A 23,716-nucleotide genomic window follows, 5' to 3' on the forward strand; every position below is an offset into this window, starting at 1 on the left:
GTATTGTCAGTTGTCACCAATAGTCAATAGTGTCAATACCAACGGTTACCACAGTAGTTTTACACGTTGACCGTCCGGTAGAAAAAAAAATTAATAATAATATTGAACGAAATTTATTTATCATTCAATGGGCCGTTGCAATCGTATAACTACGATTACTCAGCGCTGTGAATAGGCCACTAAACGTTTCTAATGTTTCTATATAAATTACTGCGACGACGGTCCTCCAGTAATACAGTAAGCGTGAACATTGAACATGCATTTTGTGATGAAATAATTTTTATTAGGTTAGAATTTAGATTATTATCAAAATGGTTCTAAATGTAATTTAATAGAAATATCTATTTTTAATTTTTACCCAGAGAATGCGGTTCAAAACTTCAAACTGTCTTCCAATTTGTTGTCAGTGACTCTACCATTGCTTTTAAAATATGTATAATGATCAATGACAACCGTGAGTGAAAAATTAAATGAAATTTAAAATTTTGATTTGTATAATATTTATTAGTCGATGATGCTTTGACGAATTGCATCATGATAAATTAGTAATAATGGCATTGAATGAAGATACTTTTAGACTACCTACCTAATATCTACCTACTATTTGAACTTTAATTGAATGTAGGTGAAACTTTAGTTTTATCAAGTTCTTTGTTGTCGACTGGTGTTATCCAGATAATCAGACAGCCGAAAGTATAAATTACCTAGCTCTAAGCTAAGTAAAAAGCTATACTAAAATTGGTCGTTATCGGCAATCGGTAGAGTTTAATGATATGAATCAATTGTATATTGATATTGCCTACTGCCTAGTGCCTAGGTATAGTAATTAATTTTTTTATTAGTAAGAGGGGATATAGCTGATCTGAAGAATATATATAGATATGCACCATTTGATTATTAAAAATATAATTCATGGTTATCAGCTCTAAAACATTGAAAAAAGGTCATGGAGGATCTATCCATTCACATCCCCATCCGTTTGACCAGTACCGCGAAAAAATAACCCCGGAAATTTAGACCCCGAAAAAAAGAACCCCGAATAAATAACCCCAAATGAGATTTTGCAAATTAATCTAAATATTGGTGTTAATATGTCATTGCGTGAAAAAAATTTAAAAATGTTTAATATAGGTATCTATTGCCTACGTACAATTTTTATGTTCCCACAAATAACGTTAATTTTGGATTCAATGATAAATTATTGATTACCTACGATAAAAACGATTCAGAGCACGATGCCAGTCTGTCTGTCACATCGATTAGATATATATAACAAGGTACAGCGACAACGTGAAATAATATTATAATGGATAGATTATATAATATTAGAAAGGTACCTTTATCTTTAATGTTCTGATAGAAGCGGTAATTAATACAATTTGTCAAGTCCTGTGAGTTCATCATTGGCGCAACTAAGGGGGTGCACAGGGGACTTGTGCACCCCCAAGTTTAAAATGTGCTCTCCCAAAAAATATATAAGTCTTTTTCTTTAATATGTTGTACCAATGTACCATAATGTAGATACCTATATTAGATATACTATATAGGCATATTGTATAATAGGTATACAAGTAAATACAATGTGTTCCAGGCCTCCAAGGGGAAGTGACTGGCCAACGTCATATGAAAGTATACTAAAAATGATGAAAAAATACCCCTTAAATAATTGCAATGGTCTAATTTTTTTTTTTAAGTTATAGGCAATTAACTTTTTTATCAAAACTAAACCTATCGCTCATTTGTTTATATAATATCTTCAAAACTTTTCAACATTTTGACTTAATTTTGGTATTACAATAATGTTTTTTTTATACTGTTAAAAAAATGTCTACCAGAAGGAATGCTTCGATTTCCACATATTATATAGTATCTTTTTTTTAGTAAATTGGATTCAGGTGGTACTTTAGGAAGGTAATTTTTCGATTCTCTCAATAGTTATTTAACGTCACGGTAAAAAACCACCGAAAAATTACGAAAGAACGGGATTTCAATTTTGCTTTGCAAAAAACGCTTTGTTTATCACCATAGAAATGAATAATATTTAAATATCAAATAAAATAAAGAATATATTCTTTCGTCCGCTCGGAATCGTTTTTTTTATCGAATGCAATCATTGCATTCAAATCGAATACTGTAAGATTACACTATCCTGTTCGAGGACCGAAGGGACGATGGACAAACTTCCTACACCGCGATGCTGACCTACCCTTTATTTATTTTGACTAATTCCTAACAAGTTAAATTTTTCAATAATGTTATGACTAAATTAACTTTGTATTCAAAATTTAAATAGGTATAATAAAATAGGTTTAATTACATAATTATGAAAAAATATTTTTATTGAAGTTAAGTTAAAATTTTCAAAAGAATAAATTTGCCATGAAATTATGTTATGTGTATAGGCAACTGGGTAACCCTCATGGTAGGTACTGAGGAAATAAAACATGTAAATGGGTAGTATGGTATAACTGGAATTGTCTTGTCTTTCAGACAAAAAAGTTCGCATAGACACTGAGACATTGACTTGAAATATAATGTAACGAATATAGTCACTCCTCTGGTTTTATTATATGTATAGTGTATACGTATTATAAAATATAGTTATAGACAATCTGCAAATATTTATTTTTACAAAAAGCTAAGGTATGTGATGTAGACATGTAATTAATATTTATTAAAATTTTAAATTTAGTAATTTAGAAGTAAACTAATGGAGAACATGTTACTGCAATAACTTGTGAAATATAAAAAATTTCAATTTCAATTTCAAATACTAGGTATAAGATATTTTTGTACTATTAAAGGCGGTGTGTATATCCTGTGGTATAAACAACTTTTTTTCCAAACTAGAAATCACCTCATTTCTGTAAATTATTGATCATATGATTTTTTTTTTTCAAATACTTTGATAAATCTACATATAAATGTGTACTAATATTTTGTGTTATTTAACCTTATGTACCTATTATGGATAAATGATAATTTATTGATAGTCACAAGTTCACAGAAACAAGTTCATAAATCATAAGGTATGAGGATCGGGGGATGTGATAATATGAAAATCATAGTAATTTATGCTTATCTTCTAAAATTTTATTATAATTTGCACAAATGATTTATGTGTACTAATTAGTAATTACTAGACTAAATAAAACATAGGTACATTTTATATTTTTGTTAAACTATTTTTAAAGATTATTATCTTTAGTACAAATTTAAAAAAACTCATAAACTATTCTTTTGAAATTTAATTATATAATATGATTATAAAATTTTTTTGATTTTTTTAAATTAATGCTTTATGTAATGGAATTGAAAAATATAAACTTCGTAATAAAATGTAACTATAAATAAAAGTATACATTAAGCCTATGTTAATATACCAGAAAACTGGAATTATATGGTACCAAGTAATAATATAAATAGTGAATATACGTAACATTCAAATCTACAACACAATGAAAACTTTGAACTCATATCTTTAAAATTATTAACATTAACTAACTATTATCAATGTAATGATTATTAAGTTACTAGATATAATTATATTAATTCAATAATTTATTCAGTTCCCAACTATTTAATAAATAATTATTATTTTTATTTTTAATTAAAGTTATTAAGAATATCTTTCGATGTATTAAAATATAATATTTTTGTACAGAGCTCTGACCTATACCACCTAAAAAAAGTTTTTATTTTGCAAAAATTGGTGTGATAACTACGCATACCTATTAATAATAATTGTTTCACTACATACGTTTTAATCATTTAAATTTGTATTCAATCGAATTGAACAATCGTAAAAATCCTTAAAACTTTAAGTGTCTTACAGACATTTTTCTATTATTTAGAATCCAATTAAGGTTTTTGGAGTAGAATACGACTTATAGAATTTAGTTATTAATATAACTTATGAATAGATTGTAAAAATAAAAAAAATAGCAAAAAATATCCACGTGACAATGATTTGCATTTAACCCTATTCATATATTGTAATTTTTAATGGAGCTCACATTTTGTTACTGTGATAAAAATTACTTAAATTTAGTCCCTAATGCATTTCTAAGCTGCATTTGACATTTTAAGTTCGTTTAACTCTGAAGAGAGAATTGTAGACCTTGATGAAAATAGAAAAATATGAACCTACAACAAACTCATAATTACAATCTAAAAGCTATAATTGTATAATAATTGTAGAGGTTAATTTAAGCAATTCAAAGCAGGTAAGTATAAATTTTTACTTGGGCATTATTTTTTCTAGAAAAGTAAAATATATGTGATATAATTATATAATTTAACAAAAATTATATTATTAGTTCTCTTTTAGATAATTTAAATTTATTTTATTTTATTTTATAATTTATAATATTTATGGATCAAATTATTTTTATTTATCTATAATTGAATAATCGAAAATATTTATTACAATATTGTTTAATTAATCTATCTATAAATTGAGTATTGAAACCCATAACACTCGATTAATGTGAGATATTAAGGTACAGTTATTAAATATGTTGAAAAAGGAATAAGAAAATTGTGAGAATTATAAATCGTTTTATTAGAAACAATTAACAAACTATTAGAAATCTTTTTATTCATAAACGATCAAGATTTATATAAATGCGTGGTTCGTACTTTTATGTTTCACTAATATTTAAATTTGTATAACATTTTAGAAACCACTCACCTAAATAAGTGTTAAATGGCAAATGACAATAATGTAGTAGATATTTGCTCAGAGATTATCAATTGGAAAGAGAATGGGGTGAGAGTGATATACCATGGCCATGACCTATGTGTTAAAAGAAGCGGGTAAGTGGATATCGATCTGCTGTAGATTACAATTTACAAGTGAGTCACTGTAATGTATGTTATGGAATTTAAATTCATTGATATAATCATTGTATACGAAACATGATTCTGAGTGGAGATTGTTGGTCATACTAAAATATTTTAACTAAATATAATTTGTATATTTTCAATTTAATAAATTCTGTCAAAATTTGAACTTAGAACGGTTATATAAAAAAATGCCTATGAATTTTTAATATTCTTCAATTTCTATTATATGAACTTATGAGGGGTCTTGTATAAAAATTTAGAGTTTTTTGACCCAATGAATAAAATTGTATTGATATTTATAGATTTTATACATTTTTATAAGTGCTTGAACTTATAAAAATTTAATTTGACTTATCAGTAGGTATATTTGTTTTTAATATAAAGGTAGGCAAACTCATGAGGAATCTTATTTAAATTTTAAAATATTAGATGTAAAAATTTTAATTTTAATACATTTCTAGCTCAAAATAATTTAAAAATGTTCGTGATTAGTACATATTTTGTCAAAATTTAAACTTTAAATGTTTACAAAAAAAATTGTGATTATGTGTTTTTAATAACCTTCAACTGTAATTGTTAAAATATATTAGAAGCCTTGTCAAGCTTTTTTACAAAATGAAAATAAATTGTATTGACATTTATTAAAATAAAAACTAAAATATTTGGAAACTGAAAATGTCCATACACAATTCAAAACAAGTCAAAACAATTTTATGGTATATAGAAAATGCTTATATAAACATTCAGTGAAATTACATTTATCTATGGTCATTTGTTTTAGAGTAACACCATAAACTAAAATTGATTTTGTCGAAAACCGGTTTTGCGTAAATATTCATGTTTTTCCTTAATTTTTTATTTGTTTTTCCGGCCAATGTAGAAAATTGTTGACTTTTGACCCCCCCTCCCCCCCAAAAAAAAAAAAAAAAAATACCAATTAAATTCACTTTCTTACCAGAAAAATACTGTTGAAGAAAATCGAAACAACTTAACTGCTCCAAAAGGTGATGACAGCAGAAAAAAATAAAGTAAAACACACGTCTTCATTGTAAAATCAAAACATTCATTACTCTGCTAAGCATCTAAAATAATGTTTATAAAAGTCACCTTCACCGGGGTGGAAAAATAATTTTATCGTCACTTGTGTTGTGCGTATAGTGTATAGTAATGATTTGGCCAAAATTTAGGATTATCCTTAATTTTAAAATAGTTGTTCGTATAATATATTATGTGTCTATATTGAATTGAATTTAATTATAGTATATCATATAAAAATAACATTAGTGTTCATACTAAATAGTGAAACTTATATTTATACGTATTATTTAAGTAGTTATTACTTGAATAATTTGTTTAATCCTCGTTTCAATTAATACATTTATCGATAAGATTAATATTTGATGGACTTAACTAGCCAAGAATCCATTATCATAATTGAGTGACTACTTCATTAGTTCATCATCTAACTACCCATTATGAACCACAACTAGCAACACTCTCGTTAATCAATCTTCAAAAACTTGAGCACATAGCTACATATTTATTGCTTGGTTAATTTCAGCATCCTCGCCACTTATTTTTTCGAGCACAATTTATTATTATGTATTTTTTTAAAATGCTGAATCCATGCTGCTAAACATAAAAACTAATTGTTTTCCTACTTTAGCCAATTTCTTCACCTTTTTTAATTTCTTGAATTATTTGTCCGTTATTATAACACCGATATTTTATTAGATTCTGAGAGGAGTGATGAAATATATTATTTTACAATGATGTCTTCTTATTTTTTTTGTTTGTTCCTGTCATCACTTTTTTAGACAGTAAAAATGCTTCGATTTTCTTTAACAGCATCTTTAATAATATTAAAAATTGAATCTGGTTGGTACTTCGTACTTTAGGGGAGTCAGAGGTATTTTCAATAGTTCTTAAAAATAAAAAATGAAATTTATAAGTAAAATTTGTTGCAAAATCATTTGGGTTTTTAGAGTAATTTAAAAAAAAATTACTGAATACACATGATATTTTCACTGAATGATTATATTCACATTTCTATTCGCAATTAAATTGTCAAAATATTTTTTCTCGTGTTGAACTGTTTATGCGCATATGCATTTTTCGATTATTATTAATATTATTTAAATTAAAATGTATATAACAAAATGTTTGCCCTAAAGCAAAAAACTTTGAAAGTATAATGCAAGGTTCCTCGTAAGTTTTTGTTAGTGAAAATTAAAAAAAAATTTTTTGCGTAAATCTACAGTAATTTGTTATAAGCGTTTGAATTTAGAGCCTTTAGAATATTGACAAAATTTCAAAAAAATTACAAAAACTTGCAGATTACTTTGAGTTAGAAATTCATAAAAATTTTCTTTTTATATTTAAGATTTTAATATGTAATATAAGTTTTTCTATTAGTTTTCCTAAATTAAAAAAAAAAATGTTAACCGAAAAATCAAATTAATTTTTTACGAGCGTTTGAGTTAGGCATTGGATATTGAAATGTAAATTTACAAATTCACATACAACGATTTTATTTTGTTGTTGTTACTCACAAAATAATAACTGATTATACTTGAAATTTTCATAACTATTTTCATACTTATTTCTTTGATATTTTGAATTTTTTAGTTTTGTATTATATACATGTCAATAAAATTATATTCATTGAGTAAAAAACTTGAATTACAAGGTTCTTATTAAGTAATTTTAACAGCAGTTAAAATATTTTAAAGATCCGTAAACAGGATTTTCAGCAAGTATTTAAAATTCAATTCTTTGTTATTCACGAAATTCATCAACATTTTCAAATATATTTGAAGTTTAAAAACTATAAAATGTTCAATTTTTATAGTTAATTGACAATTTAAAATAAGGATTTTCATAAATAGTTCATTCTGTAACCAGGAAATCTAAAAAAAATTATAAAGTCAATTTTTTTTTATAGACGTTTTAAGTTTAAAATTGGACGAAATTACATATTATTATTGTAATTTAAAAATATTATTCGTGCCGGTACTTCGGACTTAGAGAGTATGTTTTTATATTTTATAAACACGCAATGACATTTTCAAATGTAATTTTTTTGGCAAAAATATTGTATTACTTAAATAGTAAAATACTTTACTTAGGAATTACTTTTATCACAATAATATCATCAAAATATACTAACAGTCCGTCTTTTAATGAACAGCAGAGCGTTATCTACTTACCTGATTTCCTTGTCAATTTTTGCGTCACCTCTAGATTAAAAAATGCTTATTTTTTAGCAAGACTGCTGTTGGATTTAATCCTATATCAGATTATAAAAATAATGGTGTTTAACTCACCATTTTTAAAAATAAAATTACAGCTAACAAATCCGTTGTTTTATGAAGATGATAGCGCACAATGTTTTTGTATCTCTGACTTAAAGATAACATCGATATGAGATGCGACTACAAACTATATGTAAGTCATTCGTAAAATCGGTGTTTATTGGTTTTGAATAATCCCAGAACGAAATCACCTATTACAACAATATTGTAGAAAATAATACTTTTGAGGGTTCAATAGCGGATCAATTTGTATTTTTTATTTTATTTGACTGTATATTCATAAGTCAAACATTCAAAATACAATTTTCTACAATTTTTGTAATAGTTAGTTTTACTCTAAGATTAGGCACTAAAAAAATAAATGGTTTGGCATGAATGCTGCTTGTCTATTCTGTGTATGTGTCAGAGAGAGAAAATAATGATGTGGCTGACATTTTTTTAAGGTTTGACTGATAAAAAATTAATGATTGAACCTTGAACCCCACTTATACACAGCTATATTTTATTCTAACCAATTTTCTAATAACTAATAAGAGATTAATTAAAATAAAAAATAAAAGCTAAATTTTATTAACCCTAACTATTTGTATTAGGTATAAAATATTATACTTACATTATTGGCTATTTGCGCTGTATATAAGAGTTGGTAAGTATTTCACAAAAATGCGAATTTAGAAAAATATCAATTGTTTTATTTTAATAAACTATTAAAATCTATTTTGAAATTTACTTTCTTATATTTGGCTTATGTACACACAAGTTTCATTCAAGGTAGATTTTTTAAAATGTTTATAATTTATTTGTTGAAATTAACGTTTAAGTCGTAGGTACCAAAAATTAAGTACTACAATTTATATGATAATAAGTAGAATGAACATTTTAATTATACGAATTAGTATAGTATTTTTTAAATTATGTGTTGTACATTGACGGGGATGATGGTGTTATAATAACTCATCACTCTGAAGTAGGTAAGATACCTACTACGCGAAAGTTGTTACTAAATACACATATTACAATATGCTTATAGGTTATGCAGTTAATAAAAGACAACGTTGCGTGAGTTGTTGCGCTTATATATAGGTATATTATGTTTATAATATTGTGTATAAAACAGATTTAAATATAGGCCCATATAATTATAAATAATAATACTATAATATATGTGATATTGAGATGATATAGGGGTTTTGAATAAAAGTGTTTTGTATTCAAATTTGTTTGAAGATGTTATTTATAATATCTCATAATTATTATAATTACGTAATATTAATCCGATAACTGGAAGTTAAGTCATTGGACGCTCTGAAGAGCCTCTGAATGATAATGTTATAAATAATACATAGGTATCATCGAATGTTTGTTATTGATGTATTGTCACATGACATGTAATGATATACGAGTGATTACGGTTTTATAATTATCTTTTGTACAGTTAAACGGTTGGCTCGTTAAGTTACTATAATATCAACAGATTGTAAAGAGCAGTGATGATGATACACTTCTGTAATATTATAATATTATATATAATAATATAGTCGTGACTACAGATCAATGGACCGACGACTTTTTGTTTTAGATTTAATACATATCTACGTTACTATTATGACCACTGTAAACTTACAGTAATAATTTAGGTTGTGTAAAAATGTCTTTCGAAAACAAGTAGGTAATATAATTTTATTTTATACAATACTACCGACCGAATGGCATGCGATGTATAGTTGTAAATTAGAATTTAAAATATGATATAAATATATAAATGTATATCTGCCACTCCCTATACACAGTAATAATATCATGTATATTCTCGTATTATATATTAATTATTTGAATATACTCTTCTCGTGTTATTATAACTACACGGATTTATTATTTATTTATACCTTCGTTAGATTGCTTGACAGTAAATACGGTCGGTATTTGAAAAATTTCTTGTAATAATTCCTTGGAAATAAAATATTTTTTATAATATGTGTGTGTTGGGAGGCCAGGACTACCCAAATCATGATTTTACAATTGGAAAATGATAATAAAGCCAGAAATGAATTTCACGAAGGCGGCGAAAAATGCGATAAAGGTATGTACATTTTTTTTTAAAGTAGGTACAACAATATTATGTTTTTCAACTAAAATATAATACGGTTGATCAAAAATATTAGTATTTATAATCAATGATAATACCAAATTGATAGATAAAATTATACATTCTTTTTATAAATTGAATATTTCATAAGGAAAAATGTAATTATTAAGCATTTTCTATCTTGTTCCATCTTGATTATTATTGTTTCCTATATTATATGCTTGTATTTATAATCAATGGTTGTAATTAAATGTTTTTTTGGAATCTAGTAAATTAATTTAAAACCGGGAATTCTCTCTGCTTTATAGAAGGTTTCAAATATACCTTGTGCGTAATTAGATTACTGTATTGGGTTTGAATGTGTTAAATCCTTAATTTACTTATAGATTTGAATTCAATGACCTACTTGTACGAAAAAGCTGCATAGAGATAAGGGTAGATCGACATCTACTATTTTTAAATATAGCAGTTTATATTATACTATATTTATATTATCATTAATATATTTTTTAGGATGATATCATTTAAATTTCATTTTTGGCATAATGATCACAAATTAATGTGACTGAATTATTTACTATAGAATGGCATGAATAGCATTGTATTAAATTATTCGAATTATTTTGATAATTTTACTGTGTATAGAAAATTATAACATGTGTAATGGCGGAATAAATGTATTCATGTATTATTATTAATATTTTTTTATTGATCATAATATACATCGACATATCTAGGTCATTTGTATAAGGATTTTTTTTTTAAATTAAATTATACAATTTTTGTTTAAAATAAAATAAAGTTTTTTGAGTACTGTGGATTTGGTTCCAGTTTTTGGTAGATCTGTTCGAATATGTGGAATTGGTTGCAATACTGGTTGTATTTAGGACGCTGCATGTGTCACACAACGGAGGTTCGTCTTTACTCTTCAAATAGCTGCAAAGTTAGGTGTGTGTGGCCAATTCGTAGTCGGTTTACTATGGTTTCTTCTTTTTTAATGACTTCTAGACTTTCCATTGGTTTGTTTTTAATTTTGTTTAGTAGTATTGAGTTTTCACCATTGAGAGTGCCATCTATTATTTATGAGGGAGTTAATTTCATTTTTCTTTTCGCGTTGATGAATGAGATAGAATTTATATTTGTAGTTGATATTGAGGCGATAGTGTTGTGAGCTTCTTGATCGGCTATTTCATTTCCCGGTGTGCCAATATGCCCAGGAATCCATACGATTTAGATTTGTTTCCCTTATATATTATTATCATCAATTTACGAATAGGAACTTAAAAATAAAATATTGTAAAAAGAATAACAATAGATCAGACTATGAACCAAACACAACAAAAAATCAAAATCACAATTTTTGATTTGTATTCATATTGATTTTTTATATACATTTATATAACACATAACTAAGAATAAGTGATGGGTCGAACTGTACGAATCTTGAACCAAACCGATCATCAATGGTTCGATTCGGCTTGGTTCGAAATTCGAACTCGATATGAAAAAAATTCCAACCGAACTATCAAGCATATTTTACTGTCAAAAATAGAACTTGAAAATATTTGTTAAACTAGACTTTGGAATTTTTTTTTTTTTTTTCCTTTTGTATCAAGAGCCAGAGAAGGAACCGCGTAATTAGCTTTACTTCTCCTCTGACTAGACTTGGGACTTAATGGCCAAGATAATTCAAAGACCAAAAATTTGAACAATTCAAAAGTAATTTTTTAAATATAAAAATTGATAGTGATAATTTAGAAATAATTACCATATAATTATTCATTAATGATAATATTTTAAAAATGGATAGTAAATATGTTAAGTTCGAATTTAAGTTCAACTTAAACTGTTTCTAGATTCGGTTCGGTTGGTTTGGTTAAAAATATAAAGGTTCGGTCTGGTTCGGGTTCGAAAAAAAATTTAAAGTTCGCTTTTAACAAATTTCAATCACACGTTAAGTTGCTAACCTCCTAAGTCTGAATAATGCTAAGAAAATGTATAAAATTTTAAGATGGTATTACAGTGACCGATCCATTTTCCCTATAATTTAGGTAACCACTGTATATTTTTCTCGCCTAAATATTGCTACAATATTATGTAATTCATAAAAGTTTTATTCAATTTATTTATTAAATTCTTATAGGAAATAATCTTCTTATAACATTTTATTAATATTCGTAAATTTAAAATTGTAGATAATCAACAATATATTTAAAAGCGGAAAGGTAATAAAGTACAAATCTGCTTATCAATTCAACCCATGTATTATTATGTTTGATTTTGATTACCTACTCTTTAATATATAGCCACTATGATATTTTTTGTTCTATTCAATATTTGTTGAGTGTTTTAACTATACATAATATGTTATTTTAAAAGAGATTAACTTTGTTAACTATCATGCTTTAACCTAAAAAAAGTTGGATTACAAACATTAATGTACATATTATAAACCAAATATATAATGTATTAAGTATTTATGTACCTACCTAATAATAGGGGGTCGTAGCTGAAAAAATTAAATAATATTGTAACTATAAGCATTTAGATACCGTAATAACTACTATATGATTACCTATATAATATTATGTGAATCAAGATTACTTTTAACATCTAGGACGAATTATTATAATAACTATGAAATGATGTTATGCTTAAGCAAAGTTTTTAGATTCATATTTTGTATGATATTTATGATATTTAATTCAATAGTGAACCAGTACATAATGTCTAAACAATGGCATTTAACTTTCAATAACAGAAAATTAGTATTGGTTTGTTCCGGTTTACAAAAGTGTTTGCATACAAATAATTTAAAAACTTTTCATTTCGTGTAAAAGCATTGAGTTCATGAGACATTTTACAAAAATAAACAATTTATCACTGTTATTTATTATATATGAAATTAATTTAATAATAGTACCTATAATATTGTTAGCACACATTATAATTTATAGGTAAGATAGAACTATACACATTAGGTATAGTACATTACAAACGCTGATCAGAAAGTTATGATTTCTATTTATAGATTATAATTTTTATTATATTTTCACGTATAAATACATTTTTGAAAATGGATATACCTAAGCTAATTGAAATTCATTATCATGTTTATTCATAAGCCATATTAGTTAGTACATTATTTAAATGTATTTACACAAAATAAAGCGTTTCAAATTGTCATACTATGTATATGACTTAATCATGCATACTTAAATAAACATATCGTTAGTTTCTAATTTTGAACTATTTGCTAAAAATAATAGGTAAAGAGTTTCTAAAATTTTAATACTTTAGGAATAATTTATTAGGAATATATAATATGAATATTTGATACATTAAGAATTAACTATCAGTTATTTAGGCAATAGATAGATGCATTCATTTATAACATCTATAACCAAAATGTCTTAATATGCATACAGTTTAATGAGACCAAAACATTTAAAACATACTTAACTGAGTTTCAATTGAACATATACTTGAGTATATAACAAGATATATATAGCAATGACAGGTTACTAAAAACCATTACCGAACAATGTTTCATGATTATGTACGTGACCCTGCAATCACCTTATTATATGTACAACCAAAACAAAAACCAAGTTAAGATTTTTACAAGATAATTGATTTGGTATGACGTGTGTCTAATGTTAACAAGATATTATGTTTGCAAATTAGTTTATTTTTGCGTATAATATATAGCACATCATATGAGTCTTCCAATATTCGTCTTAGTGAAACCAAGTAAAAACCATTTCGGGTTCATAATAAATAAAAAATTTAAGTAAATAATAATATTATTTAAATCGATTTGTTTAAACTGTTTTAATGGTTGTAGGAACAAATGATGATATCAATAAAATTGAACCTACTCCGGCAGATTTTGAAACAGCCATTAGCCATACAGGTAAGATCTATATTATAATTTTGTATTTTAGGTGCAATCATTTATAAGATGTAACAGCAGTGAAAATCGCTGAAAATATTAAGGTTTTTAAATTTTTGTAAGAGTTTTCATATGAATTTACTCAACCATTTTTCTTAGTCGTTTGTAGAAAATAATATCATTAAATTTTTAATTTTTGTATGGTACCATAGTTAATAATAATAATTTATTATTAATCTAATATAATTAATTTCTTGGAATTTAGTATGTTAGTACATACATTTAAAACGAACAAACGGTTAATTAATTATAATTGTTCAACATTTAAACAAGAATATTAGTAAAGGGCAAAGTGCTAATATGAACCAAGATAAGGGAAATAATGAGTTACTATTCATTATACATGTAATAAGGAGAATAGCCAAATTTAATTTTTGAATATTACATAAACTAAAATTTGAATCAAAATAAGGAAAAATCATTTAAATAACAATTAACTATTAATTTTAGTTACCACAATAGGTTAAGTGTGTATGAAAAATTGAACTCTAAAATATTGTCTTTCAATATTAAAATAAAAAATTCGAAAAATAAGAATTTGAATAAACTCTTAGCTTAAGAAAAATGGTTAAAAAAAATCACTCTGCACTAACTAGTTAAATTTAAATTGTTTAATAGGGTATGGATCTTTTCCATCAAAAACCCTTTCCCCTTATCAACGTATAGCCTTTTTGTATAAAAAATTAAAACACAATATGATTTTTGTTTTCATAAAAATGTATTTTGGTGAAAAGATATCTTTCCACAAAATATTATTTAGGAACCATGTGTACAAACGTAACGTCCATGTGTGTTCACTATAGTAAGAAAAATGTTCTAATCATTACCTAAATAATTTCATATCACATATCCATTATTTTTAAATATTTTAAAATGTTAAAAATAATATGGCACATAATATAATAATTATAATATGTAAATTAAATAATACGAAATACGATTAAATTATAGATTTTTTTTAAAAACTTAAATCATCATAGATTTGTCAATTTAATATTAATGATTTTGACTAATAATTATCTAATATTATTTTTCTATTGATTTGACAAATATCTTAATGTATCCATATTTCCGTTATCAAAAATTATCGCTGTACCTATAGTGTATATAACTGTAAAATTTTTGCTATTATTTACAAATTTCAAAGCACCATTCTATGTCAGTATATTACATTACTATACATAGGTACAACTAGTGTTTAAAATATTAGGTATGCTTAAATTATGTAATGCTCATAACATTTTTGTTATTAGATAAACTAAATTTATGTTTGTAACATCTTAAAATAAAATTAAAAATTATGATTAAGTAGATACATATAAAAATGTAAATAAAATAAAAATGGCCAAAATACATTTTATTTATTTTGTATTGGTAACCATCTATTTTGCATAATATTATTTAAATATTTATGTAATATTGTAATAGGTAGTTAATGAAGAGTTGATTATTATTATAGTCTATACAATGTGCAAGAGTTTTGGCCATCTTAAGATTTTTCCAAAATCTAAGCTTTTAATTATTAATAATTATGTCACTATAATAGGATACTAAATTAATTCTACATAAAAATATCGAAACTAAAATAAACTCAAAGCTACATGAAAATGATTGAACAAATATTGTTTAAACGAATATTTGTGTGATTACAACTGCCGGTAGAAGAGGGGACGTTATACCACATTATTAATATTTAATTATAAATATATACTTATAGATTATAGTTTAGGTATGCATGTCATTAAAAAATGAATACATAATTAACATTTTCAAACATTAACAATAATATTTTGCTTTATTTAATAAATTAAAACAACATATAATGTAAAAGGTTCTTTTAAAAGTATTGGTACCGACATTCATTCTTATAATAACTAACAATTGCTTGCCAATTATTTCATTATTATTTGTATTACTTAACGTATCGGTAATTCGAAATATTTTTATTTTTATTTTATAATATTATAAATATTATATGTATGAAGTAAAACCTGTAAAAATGACTACTAATAATTATATTTACACAATCGTAAAAATACTGTAGGAAACGTTATATTTTAATACGGGGATGTAGGTATACCTATGTAATTTTTAAAGAATTTAACATAATATAAAACAAACCATTATTAATAATGTTTTAAAATGATGAAATAAATATAAAAATAAATTAAATTATATTCAATATATATTTCAAGTTTTAAACATAGATCGGTTTTGAATTTAATTTTTCTTTAATCCCTACTCGATTTTTAATTTTTTAACGATCTAAGTATATCTATTCTATAATTAGTATGTATCAGTAATCAAATATTAGGTAATAATGTTGTAATTACACTAATTAGCATTTAAATAGTATTTTTCCCGTGGTTGTTGGTCGTAGGTTCACCCCCTAGAATTTTTATTCTGATTACCTACTTAACAGTACCTACGTCTCAAATATAAGATTCAATTTTATTTTATTTGACCAGTTTGTTTTGTTATTAATTCCGATAGTTTTCCCCAAATAAAAATGTATTTAATTACTTGGTTGAGTTATTTTTTCGTTTGAATGCTTAAAGGAATTTTACTGTTACATAGTACTTATACAGAGTGATTCTTTTAAGTGGGTACATTAATTATCTCGAAAAGTATTTACTTTTTTCAAAATATTTTTTTACATAGTTCAATTTTTAAATATTTTTTATCCTTATAATTTTTTAAGTTTTTTACTTTTTTGAATGACAACATAGAGTTTTAATTTCATATTCCAAAGCAGAATATTTTTCTAAGTATTTTGATTCACAAAAATCAAATTTAGGATGAGTAGTTTATGAGTTATATGTATTTAAAGTTTAGACAAGCGGAGTAGTGGACAAACATTTTGCGGGGTAACCCTTTACCACTCCACTCTGCCAATCTAAACTTTAATTACTTATAACTCAAAAACTACTGGCCCTAAATTCGATTTTTATGAACCAAAATACTTAGAAAAATATTCTGCTTTGGAATATGAAATTAAAACTCTATGTTTTCATTCAAAAAAGTAAAAAACTTAAAAATTATAAGGATAAAAAATATTTAAAAATATAATTTTTTAATGAAAACGTTGGTTTTTTAACAACTTGAAACCATGTATAAAAATAGATTGACCTGGGCGATAAATCTCTTATTAAATGTATTTTTGTTTACAAAATTGTACAATGTCTAACAGTATAACTCAGAAAAAACTGTATCTTATTTTATATTTTCAAATAAGTCTATGATATTATAATGTGTACATATAATGATACGTATAATAATACACAAAATATGTGGTTTTTATCAATATGATACGAGTGAGATTCAAAATAAGATAAGAAAACATCAACTGATAAGTTAGGCATGAAAAAAATTAAAATCTTATCTTTTTATAATATTAAATCATAAATAAACAGGCCTTAAGTGTGTTAAATTGAGTTCTGGAGTACTATAGCATCCCCCCTTCAATTTGAATTTAGATCATCGATTATTAAACTTTTTTGGCGGATACCTATATCCTTTAGTGGAAATGGGAATCGTACATTTTTCGTTTTTGGTGGATTGAGCTATGATATAAACTGTCAATAGTATTTTGACAGAGACGGGTAACATCCGTTTAATATATATGTGTGAGTACTTAGGTACCTAGGTAATTAATTTTTTGGGTTTATATCGACGCGTGCATTTTAGGTTATGGTATTTATAATAAAAGAATGCTCGTGTTGTACATACCTTTAACATTGACTTCGTTGTTCTGTACCACTTCGCCGTCGTTTATATTGCCGGCGGTTAGATGTTACTTCGATTTGACGCCTTTGGAAGAGGGTTCACTGTTTGGAGCTGTTTATGTAGGCAAGTTTTTAAATATCAGCATCATTATATTACTCGTACAGTCTTGATGTGGTACATTGTCATGGAGATCTGTCGTTACTGATATATCATATACAGAGTTACATGTACAGTGTACCTATACTGTATAATATTGTATTATGAACACGAATTGTTGACATTGTTTTGTTTTTTCCCAGGTATGGTTTCGAGTGCTTTTGTATGGGGTTTTCTCATTGATACGCTGGGAAGACAAAAACTATTATTCTATGGCATACTGTTGAGTGGAATTATGGAGTTTCTTTCGGGACTCGTCCAAAGATTTTGGGTGTTAGTTATTCTCAAGTTCTTCTGTGGAGTCGCGTAAGTATCACATATTAGATATGTTATAATCAGATAAAGTTTAACACACCACACATTATACCTAAAAAATATGAGCAACTCAAACTTCTTAAGGTGTCCCATTTGACACTTTAAAGTTACACTGCTTGTATTGTCATCTTAATGATTTTTTTTAGCCGCAGGCCAGCTAAAATAGATAGGTATGTGAGTTGCAGTTAATTTAAACCATCTTATCCTTTAACTTAACTATTATTCATTAGCGTAGCCAGAGAGGTTGAGGTCATATCCCCTCTATCCGATTGTCAAGAAAATTAGTGTTTCTACCATTCAGTATAGTGTAAAATAATACATTTATAATTAACAATGTATTAAGATAGTAATTAGTATGAATGTTTCGGCAAAAGTCATAAATTTTATAAGCCTATGGCATTAGCACTCAAACTTATGATTAAACGTAGTTAAGATAGGTACCTTTGTGTAACAAATAATCAGCCCTTCTCTATAGTAAAATCCTGGCTACAGCATTAATTGAATGCATCAAATTATTTTTTAGAACATGTGGTCCGTATTCTCTCGGATTTACTTTTTTGTCTGAATTTTATGATAAAGAACATCGAGATAAAATCGTATTGTACGCAGGAGGATTTTCGTCGTTCGCTTTTGTTTTGCAACCTCGTACGTGTTTTTGTTTATTAAATTGTTTTTTTCATAATAATATTTATTAACTAATAATCAATCATTATTGTTTGTATAGTTGTGGCGTATTTTTTGATTCCAATGGATATAAATTTTCAATTTTTTAATGGAAGTTTAATTATTGATAATTGGAGAGTGTTCTTGATGACCTGTTCAGTCATGGTATTTCTAGCTGCATTCTTAGTTTATTCTATGGACGAAAGTCCTAAGTTCCTAATGGCCGTCGGTCGTCATAAAGAAGCTCTAAATGTGTTTCGAAAAATATATTCACAAAATACAGGCAATCCGCCGGAATTGTATCCCGTAAGTATTCAACTTGTCGTATTTTACACAAATGTAAAAATATAAAATTATTGATTTATAAACATATTATTTAGATTAGCATTTTAAGATCAGATATATCAGAAGAACAATCCTTAAAATCTATGCCATCAATAACTGTAAAAAAGTTTATAGAAAAAGGATGGATACAAATAAAACCTTTTTTTTTGCAACCATATTTAACCCCGTCATCATTGACATTCTTGTTGCTATTCATGACAATGTTAACGTGAGTTTAAATTTTTGGATAATAGAAATCAGGATTAGGTTAAGAAGTATCAAAATAATTTTATCATACAATTATAGTTTATGTATTATATTATCATATTTATTTACGATACGCTTTTAAAATCTGTATGTGTAATACTCTATTTGAAATCGAGTCCTCAGAATTGTAATTGATACACTTTTAACTTTTTAACTTTTTGTGGTTAGATGAATTTATTTTTATATTAACCAAACATAATATATTGTTTACTAACGCTTCGATTCAATACAATACGTAGATTGAACACCTTTCGATTACGACTGCCAAATATGTATGCAACAATCATTGCAGCTAAAGGCGACCATACTACAGTATGCGAATCCAGGACTTCAACTAATGTTACTTACACTGCAGCTTGTAAAGGGGTAAACTCCTACCGTAGTTATAATTCGTTTTATTTTTGTTATCATTAGATAAAAACAATATTGAACTTTTTAGACTCTCGCTCTAGTTGATCCAGAAATCTACATCAAATCTATGATTGTCGGATCAGCAGTTTTTAGTATGTTTTGGGTCGCCATATACATAACAAAATACATGGATAAAAATCATATATATAGTAAGTGATAAATAGTATAATATATGTACGAAATATTATTATTATTATACAGAATTAAATTTTTCTAAGCATTGCGTTAGACCATGACAAAAGATTTTTTATAATAACTCAGTATAAATTATTATAATTACTAAATGATTAATGGTCAAAGAGTTATTTCTAACATTAATAATTATAATTTATCACTTTATAATGAAGTATAAATGTTCTTGTTTTATAATGTATGTGTGAGTATGCATGAAATATAAAAGTATCAACAACTAACATATTCAAATTTATTTTCAGTATTTTTTTCAATATTTGGTGGACTTGGTATTTCAATATTTCCATGGACAAATGGAATCGTCACCTTAATTTTTTCAGCTATTTACGTAGGCATAATGAACATAAATACGACGCTAGTAATTAGTATTATGGCTTCGGCTGTTCCTACTACACTAAGGTAAAAGTTGAACGAAAATTCTAATGTAATAAAAATTAAAAATAAACTAAAACTATAATACGAATTAATACCATTATAAACCTATAACAATTAAGTTGATATTTAAATTCAGAAAATGTATAAAATAATCGATTTATTGATTACGATTTTTTCGTAAGTTATATTATTGATTCATTATACATGTGTTGACATTAACATTGTATACAAAATAGTCATATATCTAGCACTTGTAAAGCACTAAAATGTTATCAAATCTAATAAAAGTAGTTAAACTAATCACTAGAAGATTTTGTTGTAGTAACAGACCATTAATTTTATCATGATGTGTGTTTTTATTTTTATTTTTTTTTTGTCTGTCATCACATTTTGGGGCAGTAAAAGTGCTTCGATTTTTGACTTCAGTACCTCGTTCGATCAGAAAGTAAATCTAGTTGGTACTTTAGGGGGTCAAAAGTAAAAGATTCTCAATATTTTTCTAAATAATCAGGATAAACAAACTAAAATTAAAGGGAAAAACGGGAAATTTTACGCACAATCAGTTTTCGACAAAATCGAATTTGGTTTTTGATATAACGTTAAAACAAATGATGTTTATATAAGTATATTTTATCCACCATGCAATTTTCAAACATTTTCGAATTTCGACTTAAGTTGAATTATTCATAGGTATTTGCAATTTTCGATCATTATTAGTTTTTTTTAAATTAATATCGACAAAAATATATTTGTTGGGTAGAAATGCTTGAAAATTTAATACGAGGCTCTTAACATATTTTTACAATAGCAGTTGAAAAATAAAAGAAATGCATAATCACAATTTTTTTTTACAAGCATTCAAAGTTTGAATTTTGACAAAATACGTAAAAATCACGAAAATTCATAAATTATTTTATGCTAGAAATTCATAAAAAATGTTCTTTTTAAATCTAAGATTAATAAGATTTGAACATTTTTAATAATCTATAATATATCCTAGACAGATTAACCGTCTCCGCTCAGAATCGTTTTTCGTATACAATGATATAATATCATTGGATTCAAATTTAATTCCATCCATTACAGTAACCCACTTGTAACTTACTGTACAGCAGCGCGACATCCATGACATCCACGCTTTAAAAAAATGTTATTTCATATATTTTGTCATTTTAGTGGTTACATAAGATTAATTTTTTTTCAGAGGTATGGCGGTAAACATGGTAATAATGTTTGGTAGAATTGGTGTTGTTTTCGGAAATTTGATCATACCTGTATTGGATAGGATCAGTTGCGAGTTGCCGTATATGACATTATCTATGTTTAATTTTTGTAAGAAAACTCATCATACGTTTTATTTTAATAATGGAAGATATAATGCAAAAATATGACATTTCATATTATAAATAATAATTTTTCAGCATGCTTGGTTGTCATACTTATTTTAATGAGGATAAAAAAAGAAAAACCAAAGACAGTAACAACCCCCTAATATATATTTCATCCTCCGTGTTTTGGATGCGAAAATATTCAAAGCAACACTTTCAAACAAAAATGAATTATTAAGAAATTAAATGACTTTGACTTTTTAATTTTTTATACCTGCCTATTTATGTATTATTTTAGTTTTTAATTTTTAAATATGATTTGAATACAATATCTTTTGAAATATAATATATAATGATTTTATGTATATATAAAAATATAATATATATGGGTATTAAATAGTTGAGTTAATTTTTTTTTTTAGTTTTTAATCTAACAATATTGTCGATTGTCCGTTGTAATAATTTGCTTAACTAAAAATGTCTATATTAGAAATACAACTAACATTTTACTAATAAACACTATGACAAACAATTAGAAAAAAAAAATGTAATAGTTTACTATACTATACTTTTATTAGTTTTATTACTACACTTTAATAGCCATTAGGTAACTACAACATGAGTTGAATACACTGTTTTACTGCTAGTCATGATTTCCTTACACATTTACTACTGCATTATTTCCTTACCAGCTATAGCATATAATATTAAATATAATTTGAATATTAAAATTGTTAACTATTGTTAATGGTATACAGAGGATTATCAACAATAGTATCACACTCGTGTATTGTCAACTTGTTATACGAATATGGACACTCAACATTTTCGTTTAGCTTCGCATTTTATGTAGATACATAATATACAAAAAATACCTGACACGTGCATGCAGACTCCGATTAGCCATATCCAGGAGTAAAGATCGTAAATGAGTTTATACTTTGAAAAAAAAAACTATTGTTATTTAAAACGTGATTTAAAGTTTAAACAAAAAACAGAAAATTTGAAATATAACTACATGGAACATAACGTTAAATAACATTACATTTTAAATTTTAAATATGATGAACTAAAACTTAATCATAAGTGAAAATAACTGTTAAATATTATGAATCAAATAACAAAAGAAATTAAGTATGTTTTCAACTGTATAAATCCTTATAAATCCTGAGTAACAATACATCGTTTATGCCACCTATACAAGTTGGCAAACCATACAGGTTTGCTTAATAATTGTAAGTTTATGCATCATCAGTTATTGATTTAAGTTATAAGTCAAGGTGACCCCAGAAGGCGACTAAAACGAACATGGTGTCGTGATCTACTTTTAGACTAACCTCCACCAACACATGTCATGAAGTCCCATCAATGGATGGTCTCATCTCTCATGCCCCCTGTCTGAATTGTTGTAAATAATTGTAATCATCAACCCGTCGTTGTTTTATTACCTTATTATTTCGTCTTTTCTATATTATTCTATTCTATTATCACTTGTGCTTATTGTAAACCTTAAATTACAGATTGTACAATTCTCTCGTTTAAAAAAAAAAAGTTATAAGTCAGTATAAAGTGTAAGGTATAATACGTAGTTTGAAGCATTCAATAATTTTCTACCTGTTATATAGTCATTTAATACAATAAATATATTATATCCGACGTTTGATTCGGTATGGGATTGGTGATATATAAAAATATAGAATGTGGATAAACCAACGTCAAAATAAATTACACAGATAATACAATTTATAATATATTA

At 25.7% G+C, this 23,716-nt stretch overlaps 1 protein-coding gene across 6 annotated transcripts; it reads left to right on the forward strand.

Moving 5' to 3' along the window:
* The first annotated feature begins 66 nt into the window (after window positions 1–66).
* LOC107168558 (uncharacterized) lies at window positions 67–22,357 on the forward strand. Of its 6 annotated transcripts, XM_089220430.1 has the most exons (14): window positions 9,553–9,668; window positions 9,742–9,827; window positions 10,157–10,242; window positions 14,096–14,164; window positions 17,891–18,052; window positions 18,229–18,391; window positions 18,924–19,045; window positions 19,125–19,369; window positions 19,444–19,616; window positions 19,894–20,020; window positions 20,094–20,214; window positions 20,500–20,656; window positions 21,837–21,964; window positions 22,054–22,357. In XM_089220430.1, exons 2-14 carry the CDS (start codon window positions 9,811–9,813, stop codon window positions 22,122–22,124), a joined length of 1,641 nt encoding a protein of 546 aa, XP_089076556.1. In that variant the 5' UTR covers window positions 9,553–9,668; window positions 9,742–9,810; the 3' UTR covers window positions 22,125–22,357. The 6 variants fall into 6 exon arrangements, with proteins under 6 accessions (XP_089076555.1, XP_089076556.1, XP_089076559.1 ...); XM_089220429.1 differs by lacking the exons at window positions 9,553–9,668; window positions 9,742–9,827; window positions 10,157–10,242 and adding exons at window positions 67–287; window positions 363–454; XM_089220433.1 differs by having other exon boundaries at window positions 9,561–9,831; window positions 10,152–10,242.
* The last annotated feature ends 1,359 nt before the right edge of the window (window positions 22,358–23,716 follow it).

The sequence above is a fragment of the Diuraphis noxia genome, unplaced genomic scaffold (genome assembly GCF_037042655.1).
Source record: "Diuraphis noxia isolate RWA-SAM2 unplaced genomic scaffold, SU_Dnox_SAM2 contig0002, whole genome shotgun sequence".
In the NCBI taxonomy this organism is placed as follows: domain Eukaryota; kingdom Metazoa; phylum Arthropoda; class Insecta; order Hemiptera; family Aphididae; genus Diuraphis; species Diuraphis noxia.